Here is a 20,822-nt window from a genome sequence, read left to right on the forward strand (position 1 = left end):
ATATTATGTAAAACTATGCACAAAATGACTTAAAAGAAGGGGGGAATAGAACAAAAAAGAAAAAAATACCAAAATGAAAAAGTAGTGAAAAGCTGTGAAAAAAGAAACAAAAGGAAGAGAAAAAAAAGAAGGAAAAATTTAGAAGAAAGCCAGAAAAAAAAAGAAAAGAAAGAAACGTAGGAAAAAAGTAAATGGAGAACAAAAAGAAAAAAGTAACAGCTCGGAAAAAAAACTACAATGAGACTTTTTTTTAAAGGAATTTTAAAAAAAGCAGAAAAAAACACGGAAAAAGAAAAAGTTTGTGTTGCATTCAAATAATTTCCAATTCTATCAAGTGAATCTTGTTGCCAACATTGTACTTCCTCTAAAAAATGTGACTAAGTACAGTTCTGTATCTTGCAACCGACTCAATAAGCCCCCAAAAATGTGAATATTATGCGACAAAATCTATCAGGAAATAAAAAGAAATCTTGTGAAAGAATTGTAAGAACAAACGACGTTTGTAGGCCGTACAAGCTTTGCAATCGTACATGAGTCAATTCATTCAAAAGAGAAAAATCATTTTGCATTGCCGGAAACTCAGCAAAATGGAACTTGATGTCAAGTTTTGGACATGTTTGATAATTAATTATCTTGCTACACTTGGGATTATGGTTGCTCACCGACTTTGTGTGAACGCTCAGACCCGTGGAAAATTAGAGGGAACATTGGTGCCCAAACTTTTGCATACGACTGTATAAACACGCGCACACTCTCTCCAACACACACACAGTGAGACTGTTATAACATGCTGACACACAAGCCAAAAATGAAGCCGTTTTTTAGAAAGCGTGGCAGAGCACGGCAGGCACACGGCACCCAGTCAGTGGACCTGAGGGAAGACTGCAGGACCTCAGAGCCACAGGCTGACTCTTGCTTATGAGATGGAGAAGATTGAAGCCCGACATGGCGGCTGACCAGAGACACTCCCACCGGCACTAGAATCAAAACACCTTCCACAGCGGGACTTACAACAAGGCCTGGGCTGGGTGAGGAGGAGCAGACACAAGCAGAGATAACAAGACAAACTGTAAGAGGTCAGAACATCCAAGCGGGGTTATTCGGGATGCCGGACAAAGATTGCGATGGTTAGGACACCGGAAGTCGAATTTTATCTGATCGTACTATGATATATACGTCTTCAGAACTAAAAAGGAAAGCAAGATGACTATTGACATCAAGAGCGAGGTGACAACCACGAGGAGGCTCCCGTTCTGAGTCATAAAGAGCCTTTTGTTGCTCCGTGACATAAAACAGGAGCGGACAATGGCTTCATTTACATGGGGGCCCTTCACCTCCTGGGGGTCCTCCAAACTTGGTGGTTTAGCGATGGAAGGACTCTTTTTGAAGAGAAGTGAAGAGGGTGGGTTTGTAGATAGATAGATATAGATGTCTAAATAGATAGATGTCTAGATAGATAGATATAGATGTCTAAATAGATAGATAGATAGATGTCCAGATAAGTGTCTAGATGGATGTCGAGCTAGATAAATAGATGTTTAGATAGATAGATGTCTAGAAAGATAGATAGATAGATAAATGTCTAGATGGATCGATAAATGTCTAGATAGATAGATAGATAGATGTTTGGATAGAGAGATGTCTAGATGGATAAATGTCTAGATAGATAGATGGATAGATAGATAGATGTCTGGATAGATATAGATGTCTAGATAGATATAGATGTCTAAATAGATAGATAGAGACAGATAGATAGATGTCTATATAGATAGAGAGATGTCTAGATGGATAAATGTCTAGATAGATAGATAGATAGATAGAGAGATAGATAGAGAGATGTCTAGATAGATGTTTGGATAGAGAGATGTCTAGATGGATAAATGTCTTGATAGATAGATAGATGTCTAGATAGATATAGATGTCTAGATAGATATAGATGTCCAAATAGATAGATAGATAGAGACAGATAGATGTCTATATAGATAGAGAGATGTCTAGATATATAGAGAGATGTCTAGATAGATGTCTAGATGGATAAATGTCTAGATAGATAGATAGATAGATGTCTGGATAGATGGATAAATGTCTAGATAGATAGATGGATAGATAGATATATGTCTAGATAGATAGATGTCTGGATAGATAGATGGATAGATAGATGTCTAAATGGATAGATAGATGGATAGATAGATGTCTAGATAGATAGTTAGATGTCTAAATAGATGTCTAGATTGATAGTTAGATGTCTAAATAGATGTCTAGATAGATAGATGTCTAGATGTTTAGATAGATAATAGATAGATACTTTGTTCATCCCCGTAAAGAAATTCACACTTCCAGGAGTATCCTTGTGTTGGAAAATAAAATAATAAAATAAAGATATAGAATACAAAAATACCCAATATAACGTTTTGCTATAGAGTAATAAATACTGCTATGGAAAATACACACTGTAACAGAAATAGGGTAATATGGATATGTGGGGTGGGCTTTCATGTGAGCTTTCACTCCCCCAGGTGGAGTTAAAGAACCTCATGGCATGAGGAAGAAATGATCTCCTTAGTTTGTCCGTGGAATAAGACTGACAGCAGTCTGTGGCTGAAGCTGCTCTTCTGTTTGGAGATGATGGTGTAGTGGATGTAATGAATTGTCCATGATTGACCGCAGCTTGTTCAGTGCCTGTCTCTTGTAGAAGGGACAAGGGGTATTTGGTTATCAGTTCAGTGGCTTTGTTTATTGGATGTATTATAGATGATCGTGGAATACTGTTCGCCCTCCTGGCATTAAAACTTTGGTAGCACCACCTTTTCCTGTAAGTTGCTCGGGGCATATATCTCAGTTTCACGCACCAAGAAACTGAAAATATGGCCCATTCTTCCTTGCATCTTTAAAAAAATAGTTTTTTTGGAGGCTCACATATTAAGATCAATTCATCAATTACAAATATGTGGTGGTTTCATTCGCCGGACTTCCGTGCAGGCAAGCGTGGGTTCGCTTCTGACAAATTAGAGACGACCCTAAAAAGTGGTAGACCATGTGAATGACTGATGACCAGTCGTGGAAGTCAAATCCAAAAAAGTCCGCTTCCTGAACAGGAGGAGCAGTGTAGAGAATAAACAGATACCTCGAAAATGATGTTTGGTCGGACTACATCGGGGGTGGGAGAACCCGGATCTCGAGGGTCACCTGTCCTGCATGTTTATGAAGTTTCTCTGCCTCACTAAAGGAGAGTCCAATCACCATCATGCTATTGAGCTAACAATAGAGCCGGAGAAGAGAAACCTCCAGAAACATGCAGGCCGTCCACCCCTCCAGGACCAGGTTCGCCTACCCCTGGGTTGGTCCATCAGGGGATGGATTGTGGTCTTTCTACTAAAACTGAGGTTAAAGGACTCTACCTAGCCGTATGGCAGATACTGCAGGGCCGCAAACCGAGTTGGTGCTTTGCCTAGTGAGATGCAAAGCCAGGAAGACCCCACGCCTGAGTAGAGCGGCCATGAGATAGTCACGCTACAGAGAGACAGAGAGTACGCTAGATTATTTTTCCTGATCCCCAATTTATTGTACAGCAACCTGGTAACATGTACAGAGAACTTAAATATTAATAGCTCAAGGCACATTAAATGAAGGCGGAGGTGTAGCATTACAAGTTCACCCTTGGCAGCATTGTTTAGGTTTTCCTTTGTGGGAGGAAGGGGGTTCCTAAACTACTTACATTGGTTTCTGGAGAATAGAGTTCATTTTGGAATATGAATAGTTCTCAAAAGTGCAGTGAGACCGTCTTAGGCTCTATATTGTTCCACCATATTCCTGAAGAAACTGGACACCTGTTGGTCATGAATATGAAAGACGTTATGCTAAACACAAGAAAAGCGCTTTCTTCTGGACCATGAAGGATTGATCTCCCGTGTTCTAAATCTAGATTATTATAGTTTAATGCGTTGGTTTTTAAACAAGGGTTTTGCTACTGCTAGGGAGATTATTATTTTTTAATGTTTCTGAAATTAAATTGCAAATTAAAAATTGAAGTTTTATAAGTAAATAATTTTAATTATTGTATTTTGAATAAAACAATTTCTTTTTTTTAAATGTACTTTAAAAGAAAAAACATTTTTCTTAATAAAGAGATTACTTTTCACAAGTCTCGAGTTAATTTCCCAAATAAAACAACTTATTTTAAGCATTGTTCTATTATATAATATCATTGTTTTGTCTGAAAACGGTATATAATTTGATGAACATTTTAATTTTGGTGCAGCACGGCAGCGCAGTGGTTAGCGCTTGTGCGGCACAGTTCATGTCATGGGAACCTGTCGTGGGTTCAAATCCAGCTCCAGACTTCCTGTGCGGAGTTTGTATGTTCTCCCCGTGCTTGCGTGGGTTTCCTCCGGGCACTCCGGTTTCCTCCCACCTTCCAAAAACATGCATTTCAGGTGAATTGGCCGATCCAAATTGTCCCTAGGTGTGAATGAGCGAATGAGTTGTCTGTCCCTGTGTGCCCTGCGATTGGCTGGCAACCAGCTCAGGGTGTCCCCTGCCCACTGCCCGGAGATGGCTGGGATGGGCTCCAGCCCCCCGCGACCCTAATGAGGATAAGCGGTACGGCTAATGAGATGAGATTTTAATTTTGTAAGTTAATAAGAAGTCATTTGATTAGAAGTTATAATATATTTGATGAAAAAAATGTATTTGAATATTACATAATTATAGTGAAAGTATTTTCTGATTTTAATTAGAATTAACATGGTAAAAATACAATATTACTTAATAGGTTTTGACTTGTAGAAGTTCCGGAAACTATTTTTTCTGCAACTAGAGCCACTATGATTTATAATAAACAACAGATTTATTTTAAGGTATTATTTATTGCAATGCTGTATAGTAACATTTCCAGAAATCCGGCCCTGGGCCCAGTTATGGCCCGCTAAGAAATTTTTACTGGAATCAAAATAATAAAATGTGGCCCGGCAGTAATGTTAACTGCATTATGAAATAAATTTGTACAAGACATGAATGCGAGTTTTATTTAAAAATGAAAGCTGACTGTGAGGGCCGCCACTTTCAGGACTAATGGAAATTGAAGATTTTTTTTCACGGAAATCAAAAACAACTGTGTTTGCCTAATTTGCCAAGAGACTTTGGTAAAAACTCGAATCAACTGGAAGCCGTTTTAACGAGACAGTTGCAAATGAAATTGCTACAAAGGCCAGCTATGAGGTTGATCCCCAAGCACTGCAAACCTTAATATTTTGTTTTACTAAAGACTGTTCAAAGAATTCCAGGCTGAATGGTCGACCCTCACTCATTTTCAGCGGACCCAATCCGGCCCACTTTCTGAAAAGTTCAGACACACTTTATACTTTATACCAGGAATGTCAAACTCATTTTAACTCGTGGGGCCACACGATAGAACAAACATTCTCCCGGGGTCCAGAATAGTAGATAGAAAGAAAAAAAAAGAAAGAAAGAAATAAAAGAAAAAGAGGGAGGGAAAAGTAGAGAGGGGGGACAAAGAAAGGGAGAAATAGAGAGAGAGAGAGAGAAACAAAGAGAAATAGTGAGAGAGGGGTAAAGACAGAGAGAAAGAAAAAAATCCAAATAGAAATAGAGAGAAAGAGAAAAGGAGGGAAAAGAGAAGGGAAAGAAGAAGGAGAAAGCAACAGAGAGGAAGAGAGAAAAGGAACGTGGAACCACGAAGTAGCGACGCCCCTTCAAAAATGCTTTAAAAAAAATAAAAAAAAAAATTATATATATATATATATATATATATATATATATATTCTTTTTTAAAAAATATTATTTTATTATTATTTTTTTAGACCCGCGAAGCTCTGAACCCGCGAACGTTGAACCGCGAAGTAGCGAGGTCCCACTGTATATCGTTTTTTCCTACACACGTCACGGAATGGAACATTTGTGGACGGTCCCTAAAATAGCCCAAACGTCGAAAGTCACAGCAACTTTGTCTCGCAACAGAAATGAGCAGTATGAAAGGGTAAACTACATCCCTTGACATTGTGCTAACATCGCGCCAACATAAAGAAACGTCTCGAAGTCGCCATTTTGAAACGCAACTACATTTGAGTTGTCATTTGGGCATAAAAATCAAAGAAACGTCGAATCCAACTCTTAATGTCAAGCAAAGAACAATAATTGCTCGATTTATAACATCGTTATTAACACATTATTCAACTTGTAGCCTGGGGGGAAAAAGACAAGTTATCAATTGAAAGAACATTTCGAAATAGGGTTTTTTGATTTCCTAAAACAATGAATTTGTTAGGTTATGAAACACGCAGATTCATACCAGTAATTTGTAGAAGAAGGACCGCGATGAATAGTAAAACTCCCCTGCGATCACCAAATGACAGTCTCTCGGTGAAATTCTGAAACATGAGCCGAAGATGAGACACACACAATCGGACAAGCTTGGTAACGAGTCCCGCGACACTCACAGCTACGCCACAGTGAAGCTTCGGTTGCGGGACGTGTCCATTTAAGGTCTCCACTGGGCTGTTTTGTCTGTAAACTTTAATCAAATCCCGTGTGCTGCAAAAAAAGAGTAACATTTATACATATATGTTATATTAAATAGTGAGTATAGTATTACGAATGCATTTTTTCCCACTATCTGTTTACATTTAGAACATTTATTATTTTACATTTATTTAAAAATATCTAAATCCCAAAAATAGGAAACAAATATACTGAACACGAAAAAACTTAAGAATAAAAACAAAAAAAAAATATAATTATTTGGGCGTCGAAGAATTATTTTTTGTTGTTAAAAACGTTTATCGACCATGTTTGATGACGTCATAACAGCGCGTCCCATTTCCGCATCAGCCTTCCAGAGGATTCGTGTCAAAACAACGCAGCCGTTTTTAAAGATGAGCAGTGAAAAATATCCAAGGTCTTCGATCGAAGACGACTTCAACTATGGCACAAATGTCGCTACAGCCAGTATTCAAATACGTATGGGTAGGTGACGATCGGATCGCTGGCGCAGGCATTGTCGTAAAAGAATCGATCCCCTATAAATGGATTGTAGCTAACGAGGCAGCTGTACTGCAGAATTTATACCGTTTAGATGCTAGCATTCTAATTGTTTGGTTAGTCCGTGCATATTTGTTTAGTAGAACTTTAAAGTCCATGTTATGATTTCTTGGGCAATCTTGGGAGGGGTGTTAAATTAATGGAACAATATTCCTATCTCAATAAAAACGTCTATTACTGTAGTTCTTCCATACCTGTCAACCTGAACGTTTTTGCCGTACAAAGTACGTTTATTGTGCATTTTAAGACGTGTACGACATACAAGGAAATCTACGGAAAAACGCGAATTTGTCAATAATGGGCACCATCCGGTATACATCGACTATCGCGAAACGGCAAATCAATCAAGTCAAACGAGTTCGCCGCGGTAGCCTCTATCTCGGTATCGTTTTTTTCGTTGCAAACGAAGCGAGCGGTTTGATGCTACTGTGTGCATGCGTCTGCCGCCTTGGTGTTTCCCATCATGCATCATGCCGTGGTAGTTGTGTAGTGAAAGAAAGTCCGTCTCTTTTTAGAGAACTGGCTTTTTCGGCTCAACTCATTAAAGAGCTCTCAAACGGCTCACTCTTTGATGCATTATATTACGAATTATTATGTTGTATAAAGAAGTTAAGAATACAAGGAAGTATAAAAGGAGAAAACGAAAAAAGACAGGTTTGTGGCTATCCCTTTAATCAGTATATTACCAACAAGAATTGAATGCAGAAAATGAATTCATCATTTAAATTAGAAAATTCAACTTAATTATATTTGCATGCATTTTTTCCTTCTACAGTGAACGTCCAAGCGACTTCATTTTTGAACTTTTTTTTTTATAATAAACCTCATTCATGTCGAGCCACTCAGTATCTCACAACAAAATGTTCATTAACAATATATATGATATAAGGAAACACATGTACAATATAACATGTTAAACTACATAAATAAACATGATTGGGAAAAAAATGGTGTAAAATTATTATACGACAGTTTGTAAGGGCATGGAGCCCTGGAGCTCTATTCTAGATAGATAGACAGATACTTTATTCATCCCGGTAGGGAAATTCACACTTCCAGCAATATCCTAGTGTTGAAAAATAAAATAATAAGATAAAGATATAGAATACAAAAATACCCAAAATAACGTTTTGCTATAGAGTATTTAAATAGTGCTACGGAAAATACACACTGTAATCAAATGTGGGGGTTGGGTTTAATGTGGGCTTTTACTCCCCCGGCTGGAGTTAAAGAGCCTCATGGCATGAGGAAGAAATGATCTCCTCAGTCTGTCCGTGGAACAAGACTGTGACAGCAGTCTGTCGCTGAAGCCGCTCTTCTTTTCTAACCCTTGTGTCCAGATTTTCTGCGGAAGGTGTACACCCTCCTCAGCTTGCAAATCGTTCTGACGACGGGCACTTCCGCCCTGTTTATGTTCTCTCAGACCATCAAGGACTTCGTCCATGCCAGGTTGGACACGTTTTGGACTTCTTTTCAGATATATCCGCATTTTGTTCTTACATATTGATCAAGTATAATTTATGGAACACTCAATCACAAAAGAATGATAACTACTTCAACATTCACGGTCTTATTCTGCATTCCAGAAAAGTGAGAAGTATGATTTCTCCCACTCTTGGTAGCACCACAATGGACCTCAAAAGGTTCCAAGCGAATGTAAACAGCAAACGTGCAAAAATTGTTCTTTATGTTGCTCATTAGAAGATATTTGGACGTCCAGCAAACCTGCCTTTTGCTCTCTCTTTCCAGTTTCCTTTTCTCTCTCTTGCTTTCTCCTCTTTCTCTTTTCTCTCCTCTCTTTCTCTCTATTTCTATTTGGATTTTGTTATTTCTCTTTCTTTACCCTCTCTCACTATTTCTCTTTTTATCTCTTTTGTTTCTCTCTCTCTCTCTCTCTCTTTTTTTCTTTGTCTCACACTCTCTACTTTTCCCTCCCTCTCTTTCTCTTACTTATTTCTCTCTTTTCTTTCTCTCTAATCTACTAGTCTACTAGACTTTGCCAAAGCCAGGTGCTTCTCACAAACTCTGTACTTGTATTTCTCTCTCTCTCTCCCCTTTTCTCTCTCTCTCTCTTCCTTTTTTTTTCTTTCACTCTCTCTCTCTCTCTCTCTCTCTCTCTCTCTCTCTCTCTCTCTCTCTCTCTTCTATATCTTTGTTTCTCTTTGTCTCTTTCTTTGTGTGTCTTTTTACCTTCTTTTGCTCTCTTTTCCTTTTCTCTCTTTTTCGTCTCCTTTCTTGCTTTCTCCTTCTTTCCTTCTATTTCTCTCCTTCCATTTTTCTTTGGATATCGTTCTTTCTCTTTCTTTCTTTCCCCCTCACTGTTTTTTTCTCTTTTGTTTCCCTCTCTCTGTCTCTCTTTGTCTGTGTCTTTCTTTGTCCCACCCTCTCTACTTTTCTCCCCTCTCTTTCTCTTATTCATTTCTATTTTTTTTCTCTATCTCTAATCTATTAGTCAGAGTGAATTTTTGTTCTATCGTGTGGCCCCCGGGGCAGCACGGCGGCACAGTTCTAAGGTCTTGGGAACCTCCTGTGTGGGTTCAAATCCAGCTACCGGACTTACTGTGTGGAGTTTGTATGTTCTCCCCGTGCTTGCGTGGGTTTCCTTCGGGCACTCCGGTTTCGTCCCACATTCCAAAGACATGCATTTGAGGTGGATTGGCCGGTCCAAATTGTCCCTAGGTGTGAATGCGCGAGCGAGTTGTCTGTCCCTGTGTGTCCTGCAATTGGCTGGCAACCAGTTCAGGGTGTCCCTTGCCCACTGCCCGATGATTGCTGGGATGGGCTCCAGCACCCCCCGCGACCCTACTGAGGATAAGCGGTGCAGCTAATGAGATGAGGTGTGGCCCCCGAGTTAAAATGAAATTGACACCCCTGGTCTAGACCTTTATCCATTAGAAGGGTCATACATAAGCTCAGAAAATCAACGCGCCAGTGGATGTGAAATGGTTAATACGGTATTTAATTTTTGATGTGGATCAACACTCATAGTGTTAGTCAAGGATCGATTTAGTACGGGCAAAAATAATTAAGTTATGTTCTTCTTCAAATAGTAAGAAGCCATATTTATACCACTATTTTTGGTTAGGAGGCGATGTTTCTACCCCACTTTTAGCCTGACAATTCCGCCATCAAGTATTTTTCCCCCTCTTGAAAGAAAACCATTTGTAAAAAGGATAATGGCAGGCAATGCTTTGTGGGATATAATCACTGTCATATTATGGAACTTAGTCTTAGGAAAGGTGAAAACCTACAGAAGAACAAATTGTAAAGCAAATAAAGTAATATGTGAGAAAAGTCCTAAATTTCTGAATCCAAGTCTAAAATAGTTTTCAATAACAATCAGGGTTGGGTAGGGTTACTTTAACTGGATTACTTTCAATTACTTTTGGATTACTCCGATAGCAAATATGCTAATGAAAGACAAAAGAAACTAAATATGAATCAAATGATGACTCACAACACGTGGTAAGCTTTCTCTCCTGGCTTTGATCTCTTTGATCTCCGGCAAAACTAACATAAAATGCGACCAGGGTTGGGTAGGGTTACTTTAACTGGATTACTTTCAATTACTTTTGGATGACTCCAATACCAAATATGCTAATAAAAGACAAAAGAAACTAAATATGAATCAAATGATGACTCACAACACGTGGTAAGCTTTCTCTCCTGGCTTTGATCTCTTTGATCTCCGGCAAAACGAACATAAAATGCGACCAGGGTTGGGTAGGGTTACTTTAACTGGATTACTTTCAATTACTTTTGGATGACTCCGATAGCAAATATGCTAATGAAAGACAAAAGAAACTAAATATGAATCAAATGATGACTCACAACACGTGGTAAGCTTTCTCTCCTGGCTTTGATCTCTTTGATCTCCGGCAAAACTAACATAAAATGCGACCAGGGTTGGGTAGGGTTACTTTAACTGGATTACTTTCAATTACTTTTGGATGACTCCAATACCAAATATGCTAATAAAAGACAAAAGAAACTAAATATGAATAAAATGATGACTCACAACACGTGGTAAGCTTTCTCTCCTGGCTTTGATCTCTTTGATCTCCGGCAAAACGAACATAAAATGCGACCAGGGTTGGGTAGGGTTACTTTAACTTGATTACCTTCAATTATTTTTGGATTACTCCGATACCAAATATGCTAATGAAAGACAAAAGAAACGAAATATGAATAAAATGATGACTCACAACACGTGGTAAGCTTTCTCTCCTGGCTTTGATCTCCGGCAAAACTAACATAAAATGCGACCAGGGTTGGGTAGGGTTACTCTAACTGGATTACTTTCAATTACTTTTGGATTACTCCGATAGCAAATATGCTAATGAAAGACAAAAGAAACTAAATATGAATCAAATGATGACTCACAACACGTGGTAAGCTTTATCTCCTGGCTTTGATCTCCGGCAAAACTAACATAAAATGCGACCAGGGTTGGGTAGGGTTACTCTAACTGGATTACTTTTAATGACTTTTGGATTAGTCCAATACCAAATATGCTAATAAAAAACAAAAGAAACTAAATATGAATAAAATGATGACTCACAACACGTGGTAAGCTTTCTCTCCTGGCTTTGATCTCTTTGATCTCCGGCAAAAACGAACATAAAATGCGACAGAAACAAAATTAAAATCAACCCAAACAGCTTGCCAACATCATTTTTGCCGTTCCATGTATTCTGTTCCTCCCCAAGGCTGCACAAAATGTAGTCATTTTATTTATATTTAGTTTCTTTTGTCTTTTTTTAGCGTATTTGGTATTGGAGTAATCCAAAAGTAATTGAAAGTAATCCAGTTAAAGTAACCCTACCCAACCCTGAACACAATCAATTATAGCCTCTGTTTGTTGTTGGTCGTTTTGTTTTTTTGGAGGGTGGAGGAACCGGGCTTTTCTATCAAATATCAGTCGGCCTCAAATCTGATTTCCATGGTGTCTTTTGGGCAGCAGTGGCTCAGGAGGTAGAGCGCTCGTCTTGGGATCAAGAGATCGCAGTTCGAATCCCGGCTCCTCCGTGTTACATGTCGAAGTGTCCTTGGGTAAGACACTGAACCCCCAATACCCCCAATAAGCAGGTTAGCGGCTTACATGGCCGCACGGCCGCTATTGGGAAATGTGAAGCACACTGTAAAGCGCTTTGGCAAGTCTTGAACTTGAAAAGCGCTATATAAATGCAGATCATGGTAGGGGGCCCGCTCCGAGACTCGGAGGTTGCTGGTTCAAGCCTCGGCCGAGTCATACCTAAGACTTACAAAATTGGTACTCATTGCCTCCCTGGGGGTTTTGGTCACCTAATGACTCAAATGGCTGCGCCCTGTTTGGCTGCGGCTGCATCGGCTCGCTACTGTTTAACTGTACGGGTCAGGTGTATCGACATTTCGTTCCGTGTGCATGGTTACAAAGAATGACAATAAAAGGAAATTCCATTATATTCTGTAATTCTATTATTTTGCAGCCCCGCTGTTGTTTTGGGTTCGGCTCTGGGCTCTTTGGTTCTGCTCCTCGCTTTGGCCGTGTATAGACACAAGCATCCAGTCAACCTCTACCTGCTGTTTGTATTTGTAAGTTTAACTCGAGGAACAACTACCGTATTTTCCGCACTATAAGGCGCACCTAAAAGCCTTTATTCTTTTCAAAAGCTGACCATGCGCCTTAGAATACAGTGCGCCTTATTTATGGATCAACATTAAGTCGCAAAGTCTTCCAACTAACTTGCAGCCGCCGACTCGATTTTCCCCCGAACGCCAAGTAGTCCGCGGTGTATGCTGGGATTTATTTACCGGCGTTTCATTGGCTAACCAATGTGTCAATTATCATTTGAATCGATCACTATTGGTTAAAGTTATTCGGAGGTCAAGGTGCGGATCCTTTTTATCATTTACAGGCTGTCATTGGCTTAAACGGCAAAACAAAGCCTGCAATTGGCCGAAAAAGATGAATGTGTATAGCACGTGGTTGACGGCATACAGAAAGCATTTTTTACTATACTGTATTTGTAAATATTTTATTCTCCTGGATTTACTACACTCACGGATATAAGAGGACATTGGCTGCACATTATTATGAACACAACGACTTCGGTGAGGTACTCCGGCTATATATTATCCCTGTATCTTGTTTCAGACTGAACTCGATGTTTCTGTGATAAGCGGTGCAGATAAATGGATGGAATGGAGTGTCTATTTTTAAATTAAACTCAATTCCAAGTGTTTATTGTCATATGCACAGTAAAGTTGCGAGCGAAAAAGAAAATAGAAACTAAGGAATGGTTGGCATTTCTTGAATCCCAAGACTTTAACCTTCCGAATGATGGAACGATGCATTTGAGTGACATCGTACGGACACTGTTTCTGTATATGTCTGAGACACGTATTTGCTTCTTTGCAAGCTTTGGGAATGTTAAGGGGGTAATAAGTTGGACTGAATCATCTGACTGTTTTGTCGACGTTCCCATTGTAGCGCCTTATAATCCGGTGCGCCTTATGTGTGTCAAAAATAGGACCAAAAACTATTTTTTTTTGGGGTGCGCCCTATAACCCGGTGCGCCTTATAGTGCGGAAAATACGGTATATCCCCCGTGTAAATTACACTGGACAGAACAAACTAATTGTTTACAAATGATGCTTTTTATGCCATGTGTCATTTACAGACTTTGCTGGAAGCGATCTCCGTGGCGACTGCTTGTAAGTACAATAACATTCTGTAGTATCGACTATCTTTTGCACCAAATGCACATTGCACAAACCCTTACGATACCAAACCGTATGTAACATCCTACATGCCGACATTTCATGTGTAAATTTTGTGTAAATTATAACTATAACCTTATCCTCCTTGTTTTATAACCTTATCTTCTCTGTTCCTTTATCTTCTTGGGTTTTTTACCTCACTGTGAATGTGTGAAACTGGAGTGTCATGCCCAATTTCGTTGTCACAATATGTTAACCCATTTTGTAACAATGACGATAAAGGTATATTCTATTCTATTCTAGTAGTGTAACGACCCTCAATCATGCGCGACAAAAGGGTTCACAGTCACTCGGTTTATTGCCTGCATTCATTAAACAAAACAACACAAAGACGTTAGGGCGTCTGTACATCTAAAACATTAACAAAAATATAAAAACTGGACATCACTCAACATGCCGCACATCGTGGCGCGGTTGCATTGAGACATGTTGCATCTCAGTAATCATCGTTTCAAGCTGCATTACTTTACTTTTAATTAGTGCTTTTTTTATGCATCATTTGATAGATAGATAGATAGATACTTTATTCATCCCCGTAGGGAAAATTCACACTCCCAGCAGTATCCTTTTGTTGTTTATTAACAGATTAACGGGATGGCCTCGGGGTGCTGTGTTGTAGTTTAGCAACAGCGGAGTGGATGACGTCACACGCTAGGCCAAAAGTTCGATGTCCCTGCAGCAGATGGAAATGTTTGTGCCCAGGGTTACACCACCTCGTGTTCACGTAGATAGCGAGTCCGCCTCCTCTCCGCTTCCCGCAGGCTTTTGTGTCTCTGTCTGAAGCCGGGTAGCTCCATGTTAGCGTCTGGGATGCTAGAAGGGAGCCACGTTTTCAGCAAAACACAGCAAACTGCACTCCCTGTACGCTTTGATGTTTTTCACCAGCACAGCCAGTTCGTCGGCCTTATTTGGTAAAGAGTTCACATTTACCATGATTACGGACGGTACTGAAGGCTTATAACGCCGCCAGCCGCTTAGCCTCAGCACAACTTATATACATTTACATACAAAATAGTTTGTGAAAGCAGCTCCTATATTTACCAAAATATGATCTTTTACCCAAACTGATATTGGGCACAGCTTACTTTCAGCACGAGGTGATAGAGCTGAAGGTACAGCAAGCGCAGAAGCCCATAAAGTGCCAAACGAGAAAGACAGTCGCACATGCCCATGGCTTAACAAAGAGTTTTAACGGTAATGCAATAAAAACACAGATTTTGTGAGAATTACAAAGAAACTCAAAACAATCCAATTTTAATTCTGTTACACCAGGTTAGGGTAGTCAATTGGGGAGTGTTCCAACAACCAACGTAGAAAAGGATAACAAAATTATATTTTGGGGGGCAATATCTAACCATAAAATCACAGCTATGTAAGAATTAGGATTTGGTCACAGAATAAATTGATCTCGTAAAACAAGATTACCGTAAATATTCCGAACTTGTGTGCTAATAAATCTGTTCCAGTGACCTTCTATGAATACTCCACCGTGCTCCAAGCCTTGTTCCTGACGTGCACCGTGTTTACCGGACTGACCGCCTACACTTTCCAGTCCAAGAGAGATTTCACAAAACTTGGAGCAGCGTAAGTTGTCTAAAAGAGGTGTATACAGGGTTCGGACGGTTGCTTGAAATCCGGGCAAATGCTCAAATTGTAATGTGGTGTAATAGGTCAGGAAAAAGTTTGAGTTTTTGGTGAAGTGCTTGAAAATACTTGAAATTCTTGCCTTTTTCTTAACAGCATTAAGCGAAAATATGAATCATAAAGTCAACGCAACACAGCAGTTGGGACTGCATGGCGTTGTCATGTGAAGCGTTATCGCCCCTTACAGGTGTATTAGGACAGGTGCCTCAGCAAGTGCAAAAAAGAGATACATCTCTCTAAAAGTCAAGTCAAATTTGTTTGTATAGCCCTTAATCACAAAATGTTTCAAAGGACTGCAGAGGTTACAATCACACCATCCAAATCCCCTGATCTGAAACCAACATGCGGGCAAGGATAAACTCAAAAACCTCAGCGTGAAGGAAATAAGAAACCTTAAAAAGGGTTCTCACAAGTGGTAATCCCCCTCCCAGGACAACCAGTCGTATGGAAGATAACGCACAGAAATGACTAGCTTAACCTGGTCATTTACCATAAATTCCGGACTATAGAGCGCACCTGATTATAAGCCGCACCCAACACATTTTAAGAGGATAACCGCTTTTGTACTTACATAAGCCGCACCTGTATATAAGCCGCATGCGCCCACATGAAAACATGTAACACAATCACAAAATTAACCCAAACCCGACTTTGAGTCCTGTGATTGTAACTGAATATAGAGTACACAGTCCAAACACCACAGCCGGCAAAATGAACGGAAAATGATACCGGTACTTAAGGTTTGATGCAGACCTGCAGAGTCCGGGTCCCATTGAAAATAATCCAAGGGAAGAAAATGTATATTTCCAAAGGTAAGGGTGGGAAAAATATATATCCACTATTGTCCGCTGCGTCCACAAACTTGTCTCACCTTTACTCCACTTCCCGTCAGCCCCCGTTGTTTTCGCCCCTTCTTTTTGATTCGCCCGTGGAAAACATATCAGAATAAGTCTCTAAAATAAATACATTACAAAAATTTACAGTTGCAAATACATATTATACATGGTTACACCTATTTACAAAGAAAGACGGTACACCGAGAGAGTTTTCAAAGCTTTAATAATAATATTATAACTTTCATCCCAAACCGTGCCTGTGAAGGGTAGCAAAACGCTACTAGCAACACGCTCGCAACACAGTAAACGGGTCTGTAAAAAAAACATACCGTACATGTAGAAATCCCGGTAAACCATCCTCATCCCCCTCCTTATAATTGACGTCATCAAAGTCGTCTTCCTTCAGTATGGGAAAGAGACTTTGTCATATAGACGTCGTCCCACGCTCCCTAATTCAAAAACACGCTAGCAACACGCTCGCAAAGTAAAGTCTACGTGCAGTAGCTCTGTTTCCTTCTTTATCGGACTGCTTGATCGCGTTTAGCTTGAAAGTTGCATCGTGTGCCTTTCTTTTTGGAATTTGCATGATGAGGATATGTCTACGCTAATTTAATTTGTGCACAAGCTAAGAAGTTGCAGTCTTCCTCTGCGCATATATTCCACCGCTCTAAATCTTACCTTTTGTACTCGAGCGCCGCTGGCGGCCGTTAGAAAAATGACATAAATTGGCCGCATCACTGAATAAGCCGCAGGGTTGAACGTTTGGGGGGAAAAGTAGCGGCTTATAGTCCGGAATTTACGGTATGTATTTATATATTTATTTTTAACGGTTTTCTTCATGCTACACCTAAAATATTAAAAGTGTATCAGTGCAAGGATTATTTACCAATTCTGGACCTTTATTTAGGGCCATGTAAGAAATTAAGGTAGCGTTTCCTAGTGGGAAATTGTAAATGGGAAGAACTTCATGTCCCAAAATGTAAGCTACATATTACCCGACACCAGTTTGTCTCAAAAATATTTACACGCTCATTGTTAAATCCAAGGTAAAACGGTAGATGCGATTATTTTTTTTCGGGATGTCGAAAAAAATCCGAGCATTGCTGAAACTTAGATTTTGTATTGTGTGCATCTTTTTCCGAGTACAGGACATTACTGTTGTGCTTCTTTCTACCACTATCGGCGTGTGGCGCTGTGAGAGGTCACCCAGCATCCACCCCAAATAAGAAATCTGGCTTCTACTTCCTAGTTCGTGTGTAAACACACTGCACTGTATCTCTAGCACACTAAGAACTTTGACGTTTTTATTGTTTTATATCTCGTGGATCCCGGCAGCGCAGTGGTTAGCGCATGTGCGGCACAGAATCTGAGGTCATAAGATCGAACCTTCCTGTGTGGAGTTTGCATGTTCTCCCCGTGCTAGCGTGGTTTTCCTCCAGGCACTCCGGTGTCCTCCCACATTCCAAAAACATGCATGTCAGGTTAATCGGCTGGTCCAAATTTTCCCTAGGTGTGAATGAGCGAGGGAATTGTCTGTCCTTGTGTGCCCTGCGACTGGCTGGCAACTGGTTCAGGGTGTCCCCTGCCCGAAGATAGCTGGGATGGGCTCCAGCACCCCCGCGACCCTACTGTGGATAAAGGGTGCAGAAAATGCATGGATGGATGGATTGATAGTTCTCGTGCATCCATTCAATATGGTTGGTGTAAAGTGTAAAGAAGAGGTGAAAGTGGAATAAGAAAGCTTGATGCGGTTGAGAAAATGGTCGGCACGCTTTTTTTCGGCCAGTGTGTAGGAAGATGACTGTTAATAATGAGTGTGTGTGTGATTTTCTCCGTGTTGCAGGCTATTTTCCTGCCTGTGGATCCTCCTGATCGCAAGTGTCATGAAGGTGAGCATCAGCACAATGACTTCTGTTTTTAAAGCGCATGGATGCCATGACAGTGTTCTTCGCAGGTGTTTTTCAACAGCGACAGCACCGAGCTGCTGTTCGCCGGGGCCGGGGCCTTCGTCTTTTGCGGTTTCATTATTTACGACACCCACCTGCTGATGAAGCAGCTCTCCCCCGAGGAACACATCTTGGCCTCCATCAATCTGTATCTCGACATTGTCAATCTCTTCCTTCACATTCTGCGTATCCTGGATTCCATGAAGAAACACTAAGAAGGCTGGCGTTTATTTTGAAATCATATTCTTTCTGATTGTGAGTTTAATTGGGGTATCTTACTGTCTTTGGTTTAACGTTAGGTCGCACATTTGCCGCTTTTAGGAAAATTATAATAAAAGGGTGTATTCTAGATTGGCTCCAGCACCCCCACGACCCTACTGGGGATAAGCGGTGGAGATAATGGATGCATGGGTGTATTCTGAAGAATCTATATAATTAAATATAGTCATATGTTGTCATTTGTGCCAGATAGGTCTAAATTTGCATTTGTTTTTGAACTTTACATGATATAATGTATCTCGCTACATTTTTAAAACTTCATCATCTGCATATGTGCAATATTCCGTATGTTATTCCTGTACAGATTTGATCCAAAAAAATCGTGACCAAAATAAGAGATTTAATGTTTTCATGTTTATTGTTTTGCATTAATAGAGGTTGCACTAATGATATACAGTGGAACTTCGGTTCTCGACCATAATCCGTTCCATTTCTTTGTACGAAAACCGATTTGTACAATCACCGAAGTCGTTTTTTCCCATTAAAAGTAATGTAAAATCATTTTAATCCGTTCCAACACCCTGAATTTTCACAACGAACGTAAACATGAAGCTAACCCAGGCTAATCGTACGTTCGCGTTAGCTAACATGATTGTGTAAAAATAAAAAATCAGGTCATTTACACGTCATTTAGCACCCGGGTCTCCACAACAAGTGCTGAGCGGTTAAAGAATAAAGAAAAGAATTATGAATAGGATTTCTTACCGGTCCGCAGAAGCCATGCTCTATTCCTGAAAGAAGGGAAACTCGCACACCTTCTTCGTATTTTGCTATTATTTCTTTCTTAAATGCAATAGTTGTACGCACTACTCTTCTTTTTTTTACCTGTAGCAACTTTGCTGCTTGCACCGACCTTCTTCCGACGCATAATTAGGAGTTAAAACACTCCCTTCACAGCTTTTGAAAAACGAAAGCAGAAAAGGAGTGCGCGTTGCCGTGACAACAGTTCTTCACGAGGGGTAGGGGCAATCTACACTCGTACGCCGCTCAGCATCGCCCCTAGCGTACCGGCGTTCGAACTCCGATTTTTTGAACGATAAGCGAAGCAAGAATTTCTCGAAATTTTTGGTCGAGAACCGATTTGTTCGAACTGAGAGGCGTTCGAAAACCGAGGTTCCACTGTACATTCTTTCATGTTCTTTAATTTTCTGGGAGTCAATGTAATACTGTATTCACATCAACAACATGAATTAATAAGATAAAAATGTATCTGGTTTTGATGTAATCTGTTATGTTTTTGCATTACATTAAATTGAATCAAATTCAATGCTAAAAATATGAAATTGATGTACTTTTTTTTTTTTACTTTTTCGCTTTATGGCACTTGACTCCCTATTGGTGTGTGAGTGTGTGTGTGAATGGGTAAGTGTGAAGCACATTGTAAAGCGCTTTGGGAGGTCTTCATTGACTTGAAAAGCGCTATATAGATGCAGACGATTTACCATTTTACCATCAAATTCTATTGTTCCAGTGCACTACTAACAACGATTTTCGAAATAATGTATGTTGTACGGCTTTTTGACTCCGCTTGTGTTCCACATTGTTGTAATTTAATTTTTTCTCTGGGGAAAATAAAAGATGAGATTTTGTGTGAGCAGCAGTTTGACTACAAAATTCAAATGTCTCATCTCATCTCATTAGCCGTACCGCTTATCCTCATTAGGGTCGCGGGGGGGGGCTGGAGCCCATCCCAGCCATCTCCGGGCAGTGGGCAGGGGACACCCTGAACTGGTTGCCAGCCAATCACAGGGCACACAGGGACAGACAACTCATTCGCTCATTCACACCTAGGGACAATTTGGACCGGCCAATCCACCTGAAATGCATGTTTTTGGAATGTGGGAGGAAACCGGAGTGCCCGGAGGAAACCCACGCAAGCACGGGGAGAACATACAAACTCCGCACAGGAAGTCTGGAGCTGGATTTGAACCCACGACAGGTTCCCATGACATGAACTGTGCCGCACAAGCGCTAACCACTGCGCCGCCGTGCTAGTTGATTCCATGTATGCATAGCATTTCTAGATTATCGTGAGAAATGGCACCTCATAAGCCTGTTGTTTACGGAGCGTACGGAATTTTTTTTGTTTTTTTTTCATGTGCATTTTTAGGTGAAATTCGGACATTTTCAGTTGCACGCTGTGTTATTTAGAGGCTTTACGGTAGCGACCCCCCCCCTCCTCTGCTCCGTGTAGATAGATAGGTAGATACTTTATTCATCCCCGTAGGGAAATTCACACTTCCAGCAGTATCCTTGTGTTGAAAAATGAAATAATAAAATAAAAGATGTAGAATACAAA

The 20,822-nt window shown here is 40.1% G+C and overlaps 2 protein-coding genes across 6 annotated transcripts in view; one reads left to right on the forward strand and one right to left on the reverse strand.

Moving 5' to 3' along the window:
• The window catches only part of msrb3 (methionine sulfoxide reductase B3), a 23,262-nt gene extending 16,310 nt beyond the window's left edge, over positions 1 to 6,952 (reverse strand). Inside the window, exons 1-4 of one of the 5 annotated variants that reach the window (XM_088348658.1) lie at positions 6,803 to 6,952; positions 6,456 to 6,549; positions 6,308 to 6,386; positions 872 to 1,024 (exon numbers count right to left, since the gene is read on the reverse strand). In XM_088348658.1, coding sequence (XP_088204784.1) covers positions 872 to 947 — 76 coding nt within the window. In that variant the 5' untranslated portion in view covers positions 948 to 1,024; positions 6,308 to 6,386; positions 6,456 to 6,549; positions 6,803 to 6,952. Of the gene's footprint in view, positions 1 to 871; positions 1,025 to 3,398; positions 3,511 to 6,307; positions 6,678 to 6,802 lie in introns of those variants that run through there. The other 4 variants (XM_088348655.1, XM_088348653.1, XM_088348654.1 and 1 more) reach the window with 4 other exon arrangements.
• On the forward strand, positions 6,825 to 20,123 carry tmbim4 (transmembrane BAX inhibitor motif containing 4). Its single transcript, XM_088348652.1, has 7 exons — positions 6,825 to 6,981; positions 8,397 to 8,505; positions 12,525 to 12,630; positions 13,719 to 13,752; positions 15,285 to 15,402; positions 18,142 to 18,187; positions 18,253 to 20,123. Exons 1-7 carry the CDS (start codon positions 6,891 to 6,893, stop codon positions 18,457 to 18,459), a joined length of 711 nt encoding a protein of 236 aa, XP_088204778.1. The 5' UTR covers positions 6,825 to 6,890; the 3' UTR covers positions 18,460 to 20,123.
• Positions 20,124 to 20,822: the final 699 nt, after the last annotated feature.

The sequence above is a fragment of the Urocampus carinirostris genome, chromosome 11 (genome assembly GCF_059441175.1).
Source record: "Urocampus carinirostris isolate Australia breed hairy pipefish chromosome 11, RoL_Ucar_1.0, whole genome shotgun sequence".
Lineage (NCBI taxonomy): Eukaryota > Metazoa > Chordata > Actinopteri > Syngnathiformes > Syngnathidae > Urocampus > Urocampus carinirostris.